At 58.2% G+C, this 10668-nt stretch overlaps 1 protein-coding gene across 1 annotated transcript; it reads left to right on the forward strand.

Annotated features, from left to right (window-relative positions):
• Positions 1 to 926: 926 nt before the first annotated feature.
• SHISA8 (shisa family member 8) lies at positions 927 to 10622 on the forward strand. The gene is made up of 4 exons (XM_066184624.1): positions 927 to 1769; positions 8974 to 9098; positions 9208 to 9348; positions 9883 to 10622. The coding sequence occupies exons 1-4, from the start codon at positions 979 to 981 to the stop codon at positions 10194 to 10196; spliced, it is 1371 nt and encodes a 456-aa protein (XP_066040721.1). The 5' UTR covers positions 927 to 978; the 3' UTR covers positions 10197 to 10622.
• The last annotated feature ends 46 nt before the right edge of the window (positions 10623 to 10668 follow it).

The following is a 10668-nucleotide window of genomic DNA, read 5'->3' on the forward strand; positions in this document are numbered from 1 at the left end:
TGTTAGTGCTGGGCAAGGGGCCCGACGGCCTCTCAGTTTGCTCCACTCTGCTCTTACCCCAAAGCAGGAAAAGCAAATCATGCCCTTCAGGGAAGGGGAGCTGGTAGTGAGGATAAATACCACCTTTATGGGTGGCACCAGCCAGAGACCAGAGCAGTGGGTGCACATTCCCCAGAGAGTCTGAATGTCGAAGTCCAAACACAGGGCCAGCCAGTGGCTGGCTGAAAATCATCGCAACTCTGTGGAGGATGACTTTCTAGGGGTGTTCCAGTAGCCTCCCGCTTTGCCCATCCTACAGCCCCCCGTCGACAGCTCCCCTTGGGAGATGCTCTGTTGTTCACAAGGAACTGGGACTGCTGCTCTCCCCCCTTCCCTAAGTGTCCCCTCGCTGAGGGGCTGCAGAAGGGCACCCCACCACCCCGGGGGCTCTGTCCCCCCCAGCATACACCCCTCCTGTACCACTAAGTGCCAGCGTGCGGCCCCACAGCTCCCGTCCGGGCGACTGGGGCTGCCGCGGCGGGGCTTGGTGGTGCTCGGGGGCAGGCGGGCAGCGCGGGGCTGGTGCCACGCGTGCCCGGCCGCCCGCGGCGGCTGCCCGACGGGGAGGGCGGGAGTCCTGCCGCCCGGTGGCGGCGGGGAGCCTGGCGGAGGACTCGGTGAAGGACCTTCTCCGGTTTCCTCGGGAGGCTGTCAGGCGGCGGGGGAGCCGAGCCCCCCGCGCCTCGCTGGCCGCGCCGGCTCCCTCCCCCTCTCCCCCGCACTCCTCCTCCTGCTGCTGCTGCTCCTCTTGCTCCTCCCGCCCTGGTGCGAAAGGCTTTTGCCGCTTTTCCCTTCGCTCTCCTCCGCGCGGAGCGCGGTCCCGGGAGGCACGGGCGGAGGCGCGGGGATGGGGCGGCCGCCGGCGCCCGACCCGCCCGCCCGCTCCCGCCGCCCGCCGCCGCGTCCCCTCCCCGGCCGGCGGGAAGCGGCGGCTCTCCTATGCCGCCCGCCTCATCCCCTGCTCTGAATCTCTCTGCCCATCGGCCGATCTGGGGAGAAACGGGGAGGGGGTACGTCCCCTCGCACTTTTTTTTTTTTTCATCCACTTCTTTTTTTCTACCCTTTTTTGCCTTCCTTCCATTACGCCCCCCTTCTCTCCAGCCCGTTTCTCCTCCATCGGGGCTTTTCGGCGGCCATGCAGCCGGTCCCGGGCGAGTGGCTCTAACTCGTCTCCTCGCCTGTATGACCCCCCGGAGCCGCGGGCGGATGGAGCCGAGCTACGTCGTGGGTATCTGCTGCCTGGTGCTGCTGAAGCCGGGCCGGGTGTGGAGCGGCGAGCCCAGCACCGGGGGGCCTGGGGAGAGCGGGAACAGCAGCCAGGCACCGCCGCCGGAGACCACGGTCCCCGCGCCCACCGGAGAGGCACCACCGGGGGGGGACCGCTGCCGCGGGTACTACGACGTGATGGGGCAGTGGGACCCGCCGTTCAACTGCAACGCCGGCATCTACCAGTACTGCTGCGGAACCTGCGGCTACCGCTTTTGCTGCCAGTTCAAGCCCGGGCGGCTGGACCAGAGTGGCTGCTCCAACTACGACACCCCCAACTGGGTCAACACGGGCCAGCCGCCTGCCCGGGTGGATGAGACCCCCGAGGACCCCACTCGTGACAAGACCAACATGATCGTCTACATCATCTGTGGTGTGGTGGCCATCATGGTGCTGGTGGGCATCTTCACCAAGCTGGGCCTGGAGAAGGCACAGGGTCCCCAGACAGAGATGACCGTCTCCAGGTAAAGGGGTCCAGTCCCCCCACCTTCCCCACTTCATCTCCCCATGGGTGGCAGCTCATGTTCCTAGCCCATTGCGTAGACTGAGCCCTGGCTTCACGTTGGGACTGCCAAGAGGGTGAGGTGAGATCCCTAAAATCCTGTCCCAGCATGCTGAGACACCAGGGGGTGGATTGGCTGCAGCCCACTAACCTAGTAGGGTGAGCTGGCAGACAGGACAGACGAGAAGGGTGGTTGTACACCCATCTCCTCTCAAAATGACCTGCTCTGTCTCTTGAGGAGGCATGTCCCTGGCTCTGGAGTGCCAACCCACCAGCCAGTGGGGGTGGGTGACATGTGAGCTATAGAATGTGTCTTCCCCCCACCCCCAACAAATCTGTGGTTGCCAATGTCCCAGGAAGGTGAGACCGAGTCTGATTGTGTGTGGGGTGACTCTGGACTGCAGTCCCCATGATCTCAGCCGTGCTTGCAGTGCTGGGGGAGATGAGGTGGCAATGACAGTTCCACTGTGACTGCTGTGCCAACTCCGTGTGCATATGAGCACATGTGTGTGTGTGTGTGTGTGTGTGTGTGTGTGTGTGTGTGTGTGCGCCCTGGTGTCTGCTCTGTGCACCAGCGTGGGACACTGCCCTTGCAAGGGGCAACCACACTCTTATACCACCTGGAGCACACCCTCCAGTGGAAAGTTGGGCAGCTTCTTCCTGAAGCCCATGCCCTGTGGCTCCAACCCTTGCTTTTCAGCCCACTCCTGGAGCTGAGCAAAGGGCTGGCGGGAGGAAGGTCAAGGTGTCAAACACACTTTGGCACTGGAGAACCCCTGCACCTCTCCCAGCTCCTGTGCTGCTGCTGTGGCTGTTGGTGCATCTTCCCTTCTCCCTCCCACTGCCAATACATGCTTCTCTCCCCATTTTGGGGCTCAACTTTGCATCTTCTTAGTGAGGACATCAAGCCTGGAGAGAAACCCATTTTCATGCCATTTTGTTAAGGGGTTTTAGCTTTTAAAAAAAGGAAAAGCAGGGCTGGTGGAAATTATTTCATCGGGATGATCAGGCAGCTGTCCAGATTGCAACCCCAGCACCAGTACACTCTCTCCTTCCTCTGGGGCACCCTTCTTCCCCTGCCAATTTGGGACTTATGCAGCCATTGGATGCTGCACCCCAAATCCACCACCTACTTCTTTCACCCACCCTGGGGAGCAGAGGCTGATCACCCCTGGTTGGAGGAGGGTCATAGTGAGTCTCGAGGAGGGTCAGGACCTTCCAGTTTTGGGGGATACATGCTGTGCCCCCACCTTGGCAGGGATCCTGGCTGTGTGCTGCTACATGCCCATGCCTCCCCCCGCATTGCCTGAGGAAGTGCTGGCACCTTGACAGGATCAATACGGCCTCTGCCAGCCTCCTGACTCCCCTTCCACCGTGTCTTTTTTTGGTCATCTTCCCCACCTCCTGGGAAGGAGATACTGTGCTCAGGGAGGGGTCAGACCCTGGGACACGCAGACCCGTGAATACTCATCCCCTGCCATTGGGTATTGCCTTCTCCCACCACTAGATGCTGGTGGGACTGCTGCCACTCACCAGGGGCTGTTTTCTGTGGGTAGCTTCAATTGTGCACTGCTGGAGCCGTGTGTTTCCCCTTGTCCCCCCTCCCCTCTAAACTCATGCAAGCCTGAATTTTCCCACTGAATTTGGAGAGATAAGTGCCTGTTCTCCCTAAAGGCACAGATCTTTTGGGCAATAGAATACAGATTGGGAGAAGGCGAGTTTTTCTCGGCCACCTTTGAGGGACAAAGTCAGAAGGGCACCTACATCATTGCAGAAATCAGGAGAAGTCTTGCCCTCTTCTGTGCCCTGTGTCCTTCTGTCCAAGTTGTGAGCAGCTCTGGTTCCACATGGATGGTGACTGGCAAGCCCTGGCAGGGCAGGAGTGGTGCATCAGGTGCAGAGCCCCAGGAACCAGGCAAGACACCAGGCTGACATGACTTCCTGGGTGCTGGGCTGATGGAGACAGTGCCAAAGGCTTTGGCATCAGCATCCAAAAAGGGATGCTGTCACCTTCATTCCACTGTGCTTTGACAGCTGGGGGAATATGCTTCATCTTGGTGCCTCTGAGACAGCAGGACTATTTCTACCTGTCTTGCCAGTGTACCCATGCATGGCCCAAGGCATGGGCAGTGCCACCTTGCCTCTCTCCCAGCGCCTCAGGTAGAAGCTTCTCATTTGCTCCTTGGGCACCGCATCATGGCCTTGGGCCAGCTTCCTGTTGCACGCTCCTCTTGATTTCCATTCCTATCCCTCCCTCCTGCTGGGGTTTTTCTGCTCCTGGGGAGCACTTCGTGCTGCCCTGAACAGCTCCCACCACTGCTGCTTGCAGGTTTCTTGCTTGGGGGGTAAGGTCAACCACTTCTGCACCTCCAGATGTCATTTGTCATGGTTCTGGTCCTAGTGCAAACCCAAGAAGAGTGACCAGCTGCAAAACATCCATTAGCTCCTCCCTGATGGAGACACCTGAGTTTTTGCCCAGCTTGTCCTGAGACCCCCACGCCTTGGCCATCTCCAACATATCTTTGTCTCCTCATGCATTTGGCTGCTGGTTAATCCAGGGAAGTAGGTGCTCAAGGGACTGCAGCTACCTGGTTTGTCCTCCCGTCCTCATCCGCCTTCCTCCTGCAGGGCCTTATGGCAGCTCCTGCAATCGCCTCTTCTTCCTGCTCGGCTCATGCTTGGCATCTGTCCCCGGCACTCGCTTAGCCTGGCCAAACCCTGCGTTGAGTCAGGAACACCTGCCTGTGTTTTTCTTCAGTCCCCGGATCTCCGAGGACATTGGGTCCTTGGGGGCCTCCAGGATCTGTCTGTGCCCATTACATTGAGAGCAAGCACATGCCCCAGAAAACATTCTGGGTGGGAATTGCAATTTTATAGCTGGTGTGAACAACGCTATGGGAAGAACTGGGCAAGGAGAAGCCTCCTAGGGAGTAGGGGGAATTCTGGAGAGAGGCAAAACAGCTGTCAGGAGCAGGTGCCCTGGCAGCTGCAGTATAGGTGAGTGCTCAGTTTTGGCTTTTCACTCCCTGGGTTTCCCCATGCTATTTGGGGCCCCCAAATTTGGCCCCACTATGCATCCAGCCATGCTGGGTGTTTCTCTGGCAATGCTCAAGCCCAGGGCCATGCCTGCAGTTGATGTCCATGGCAGTAGGTAGTGGTGAAGACCTAGAAAAAGTGTTTTCAGGCAACATGCTGCCCTGGCTCTCTGAGGGATGAAAGAGGACCCAGCTCCAGTAGGCAAGGAGACCTGGAGGTCTGTTCCTAGACTGAACGTAACGCTTGGGGATGCTCATTTCCACTTGGCCCAACCTCCAATACCCTCTGCTGCAGCTCCCGTTTTGCAAAGACACCTTGATAACCTCAAGCTTTCATGAGCATCCCTGAGTGTACTAGCCCCACCAGTGCCTGTGCCGCTCGGTTGCATGGATGGGCACCCCTGCCCTGAGCAGACATGCTGTAACCTGTGGGAAACGTCACCCTGGGGAGGTGAAGATGAGGCTCTCACTGGGCACAGAGGTGGTGTGACCAGCTGGGATGCTCACCTCTGGCTGCAGCATGCTCTTTGGCTCCTGCGATGCTGCACCTCTGCTACAAACCCCATCACTCCGTCCATCCAGTGGCTGCCACCTTCTGTGTCCCCAACAAGGGCTCACTCCAGCTCATGGCAATGTCACTTCAGCCCATCAGTCTGTCATCTCTCCTCTCTTCTGGAGGCTGTGCTCCGGTCTCCCCTCCATCGTTCCCTGCCCCTTTTCCAGGACTTGCATACTCCCTCCTGCTGGGCTTGCCAGGTATGGGGCTTGGGCCTCCCAAAAGTGAGTCAGGCCCTGGGCTGGGCTGCCATCCCCAGGTCAGTGTCCTGTTCCCACACAGACACATCCCTTGGGAATGGACCAGGAACAATGAGTGCCTCATGCATGGCTTCTGCTTTGAAGCTCTCTTGGCCTCCATCATTATTGCTTCTGGATCTGCCTCTGTGCTCGGTCTCAGGTCCTGCACTAAGCTGGTTTGGGGCACCTTTGTTGCACCCTTAAGCAGAACTAGGCTTGCCATGGAGGTGGCTGCATACCCACCAAGCTGACGCTCAGGCAAGCTGGGTGGCAAGCCACTTGCACACATGGCCTCGTACCCGGCATCCATGGCCAGAGAGTGGATGGAGGCCTCAGTGGTACCATTCATTAGGGCTTTTTGCAAATGAGCAGTGCAGGTCTAAAGTTACATCTGCTCTCCGTTCCTTTCTTCCATCTGCACTCCAGATCCATCTTGGTGCTGCAGACCACCAGGTGACCCAGGGAGATGTGGCTTGATCTTCCTCAAGCCCTCCAACCACAGGACCAGACTGAGGCTCAAAACCCCCAAGGTGATGTTCAGTGAGACACCACTTCCTCCATAGTGTCAACCTCCATGTCCACCTTCCCTGCACTGCATCACCTGGGGATGAGCCAGGGAAGGGGTGCAGCCCCTGAGAGCCCTACCGGTAGCCCTGGCCAGTGGCACTACTCATGGTGCAAGGGCAGGGTGTATCCAAGTGCTGCTGCTGCTGGGGACTCGTGCGCGCTTCTCACTTTAGCAAAACAGCTCATTAAGTGCTGCTTGAGCCGTTGTTGTAAATCATTATTGTCTACGTGCCCCGAGCGGTCAGCACGGAGGGCACATTTATGAGAAAGAGCATTGATGGATTTATGTGGAGAGAAGTCATAGATAAAGGATTGCTCAAGCTTCATAAATAGACCCGAGGAAAAGAAAAAATAATTTTAAAAAATAGGTCAAATCGCATTGAACTTCCTGTTGAAACAAGCCTGTTTGAGCGCTGGCCCCAGGGACAGCCAAGAGTAGGCAGCGTCCAGTGGGGAGGGACTGGTGAGCAGTGCACCCCAGGGAAGGTGGGAGTTGACAGGGTGGCAGCTCCCTGAGTTGACAGCCCACACCCATGACCTCGGGGGACCTGCCTCCCCTAGCCCTGCCTAGGCACAGCCCACTGCCTGCCCAGGCTTGTGCCCAGAGTTTCTCCAACTGCAGCATCCATGGCCTGAACCCTGGTTGGGTCAGTCTGTTGCAGGAGGGTTCTTGGGGAGTTGCAGGCTTTTAATAGCTGCAGGATGGAGATGCCGCAGCCTCCCCAGGCAGCCTGGTCAGGCATTTAACTATTCCTGCAGGAAAAATAATGTTTCTTCTGTTTAAACAGTATTTCCTGTTTCTGTTTGCACCTGTCACCTCTTGTAAGCTTGACACTGTCCTCGTTGCATCCTCCCTTCCGATACTCATATATATTGATAAGATCCCCCAAAACCTTCTCTTCTCCGGGCTGAACAGTCTCAGCTCTCTCAGCCTCTCCTCATATAAAAGATGCTCCAGTCTCATCTTTGTAGCCCTTCCCTGGACTCCTGTACATCCATGCTTCTCCTGTATTGAGCTGGAGCCAGCACTCCAGAGGTATGGCCTTACCTGCTGAGCATAGAGGAAGGATCACCTTCCTTAGACCTGCTGGCAACACCTTGCCTAATGCAGACCAGGAGACCATGCAGCGCCTTTGTCCCAAGGGCATTCTGCTGGCTCATGGTCAAATTGGTGTCCACCAGCATCCCCAGGCCCTTTTCCGCCAGGCTGCCTTCCAGCTGGTCAGCTGGTAGGGTTTGTTCCACACTCATTTCAATTTCTTCAGCTCTGTCAGGGTTCTCTTGGCCCATCTAGAGATTAAGCTTCCCAAGAATGATGTGAAATTAACCCACAGGGCAAGTGACCCTTCCTTGTAGCTTTGCTCTTGCCTCTGCCCTGTGATGTTGACTGAATCCAAACTGGGAGGGAAAAGGGTCCCTCAGGTCCCCACAAGCATAAGCATTCCTTAGTATGCTTGTGACAATTAATTGCTTTCTCCCTTGTTCTCACTGCTTTTCCTGGAAATTCTGAGCATCATGTTCACTAGGTTTTTGAGCACTCCGGTGCCATGAGCTGACACATCTACCAAGTCAGGATTATTCCCCCCTTTCTCTCCAATTTGCATTTATGCATGTTGAGTTTAATCTGCTGTTTTATCATCCAACCACTCGCTAACCATCAGCTCACGGTGTGCGTCTGTGAGCCAGCCAGAGCCTTCGAGGCGTGAGGCATGCTGACAGTGAGCTGGGGATTAGCGAGCCAAAAAAAGCCCTGAATGGATGTCCCCGCACTCTTGCAGTCCTGCAGGGATGGTCTCTGCAGGGGGAATGGTGTGTCTTCTCATCACAAAGCCCTGGGCCAGCATGAGCATCCCATCCTGTCCTGGGACTTGCTGCCAAAGGCTGCAGTGGCATGTGGCTGGGTCCTGCTCCAGCACTGCAAACATGCTCCCTCCGTCACTGCAGTTGTACCCTCCTCTGGCACCACCAGCATTGGTGTACCTTGCTCTGGCATTGCCGGCATGCCCTGCTCCAGCACCACCACTGTGACCCCAGCTCTGGTAGTGCCAGTGTGCCCTGCCCTGGCATGGCTGCTGTACCCCACTGGCATTGCCTGTGTGCCCTGCTCTGGCACATCCAATGTGCCCTGCTCTGGCACTGCCAGCATGCCTCACTCTGGCGTTTGTCAGCGCACTGTGGTGGGACTGCAGAATCTCCATCCATGAATGTTAATCAAAATAAGGCTCTATCTTATGTAATGGTGTTTAATGCTGTTACTTGCAAGGAGGGTGTTATGCACAGACAGCGCCTGCGCCAGAGGCTGCCACTAGTTTATTTCCTTCCCCGAAGGGGCGCAAGTGGCCTCTCTATTTCCTTCCTTGGGGTCTTCTCTGTTTCGAAGGGACTTGAGTGGAGGTGTTGCCTTCTCTCCCCTCTCCCATCAGGCTCTCACTCTAGGGGAGCATCCCAGAGATGTAGCTCCAGCTTCCATCAGATCAGTTTCCTGTATCTCAGTTCACTGTACCTTCAGCCTGCTCCAAGCCATGCATCTCCTTCACCACTCTTACCCACTGATGCCCCAGATCCCAGTTAGTTGTTAGACTTGTTAGCCCTCCTGCAAAAGTTGGATTAGTAGCCTGGGTGCACTCTGGGGTGCACTCCTACCAGTGGCTCTTTCCTACCCCCAGGCTGCCTAGCTCTGCCTTCAAAAAATGGAGTTCAGGGCTGGGATGCATTAGAGGCCCCAGGGGAGCAAGATATTGTTCTAACAGCCCTTCACCTCCTCTCCAGGACACTGACAGATCTGCTGAAGCAGCCAGGTCACAGCCCCTCTGAGAACATGGACAGCCTCATGGGGGGTGTGCAGGTCCCGCTGGGCGAGGGGCTGTCCCGGGCGCCCCCCAGAAACAGCACAGGTAAGGCGCTGGTGTGGTGGGGAAAAGTAAGTTCCCTCAAGTGAATGAATAAATGCAGCGGGAGGGCGCAGCCTACTGCTGAGCCCCCCACCCATCTCCGCCCCTCCAGACAAACCACCCTTGAACAACGCAGTGGCCATTGCCCCCTCACTGGGGCGGCCCCACAGCCACTGCAAGCGCCTGCCGCTGGCCAGCAGCCTGGCCCTGTCAGCCCCGGACTACACTTCCTACACCAGCCTCAAGGTTGGAGGTGAGTGCCGCTGCCGTGTGGGGTGGGATGGTGGCCGGGGGCATGCACCCTGTTGACCCCAAAAACCAAGTGAGGAGGGGCACGGGGCTCACACAAAGGGGCACAGGCAGGACAAGCATCCCAGTTTCCCAATATTCCTGGGGTGGCTGCTCACAGCAGAAACTCTGCAGCTCCTCCACCACTCCAACCAGCCTGCTGTGCTGCCCAGCCAGTCAGTGCCTGGTGTCCCCCGCAGATCCACTGCACTTTCCAGTCTACCAGCACCCAGGATCCCACACAGACCTGGAGCACTGCTACCCCTTCCAGGGTTCAGGATCCACACGGGCACACTGCACTGCCCAGCAATCGATTCCCCGGGGATCACCCAAAAGCCCAGCCAGTTCATTGCCAATATCCCCCCCAGTCGATAAGCACCAGAATCCCTCCTACAGCCCCATCCCAGCCTTCTCCCACCACTGCACCCTCCCTTGTCCCCCCTGTGCCAGCAGAAGGGGGTGTCCCTGGAGGGGTGACACTGCACGCCTGTCTCCACAGAGAGTGCCACCGAGGACTTCTACAGGCGGTTCGGGGGGCTGGAGCCACCGCCCGCCAGCACACTGACCTTCCCAGCCGAGCCCCCGATGCTGGCCGAGGGCTGCCCCCTGCCCAAAGCCAAGGGCGCCAAGGTGCCAGGGGGTCTGGCCTTCACAGGGGGCTGGGAGGGGGGCCCCCATCGCGGCCCCCGCCGGCCGGGCCTGGCCACCCTGCGCCCTGAGGGGCCACCCGAGGCCTTCGGCCCCTCCACCTCGCTGTACGGGCAGCACCCCCGGCACCTCGCCACCAACAGCAAGACCGAGGTCACCGTCTGACGGCCAGTGCCACGGGGGACTGGGGGCTGCCGCCTCACGCGGCAGTTGCTGTCATCGGGGGCAGCCCACCAGAGGAGAGCATCACAGGACTTAAACAAACTGCGACGCTGGCCGGAGCGGGAGACGCGCCGTCCTTCCTGGCCCCAGGGATGGGGACTTTCAGGGCACTTCACCGTCGAGGAGGCATTAGGGACTCAGCCGGGCAACAAGTTTTAGGCTTCCTCAGCCCACCCCTGGAAGAGGCTGAGCCGGGGACACACTGGCAGAGCCGTACCCTGCTCAGGGGATGGGGGCCAATGCTGGACAGACTGGGAACAGATGCTGCTGGGGCCAGGCAACCCCGGCAGCCCCTATGCTGCCACCAAAGCCTGAGCAGCCCCTTTCCCTCCCCAGCCTCCTACCTTCCCCACTGCCCCACCCTCCACCTTATCAATAAATAACACATTAAACTGTATGGCCTTGATACAATTTG

Source organism: Chamaea fasciata, unplaced genomic scaffold, assembly GCF_029207755.1.
Source record: "Chamaea fasciata isolate MVZ Bird 193981 ecotype frontalis unplaced genomic scaffold, bChaFas1.0.hap1 SCAF_5, whole genome shotgun sequence".
NCBI classification, from domain to species: domain Eukaryota; kingdom Metazoa; phylum Chordata; class Aves; order Passeriformes; family Sylviidae; genus Chamaea; species Chamaea fasciata.

Bases quoted from the DNA above. Each gene is read 5' to 3' on its own strand.
- SHISA8 (XM_066184624.1), top strand. From the start codon at position 979: ATGCCGCCCGCCTCATCCCCTGCTCTGAATCTCTCTGCCCATCGGCCG. The intron at 1,770-8,973 runs GTAAAGGGGTCC...CCTCCTCTCCAG, and splicing joins ACAGAGATGACCGTCTCCAG to GACACTGACAGATCTGCTGA. The intron at 9,349-9,882 runs GTGAGTGCCGCT...CTGTCTCCACAG, and splicing joins CACCAGCCTCAAGGTTGGAG to AGAGTGCCACCGAGGACTTC.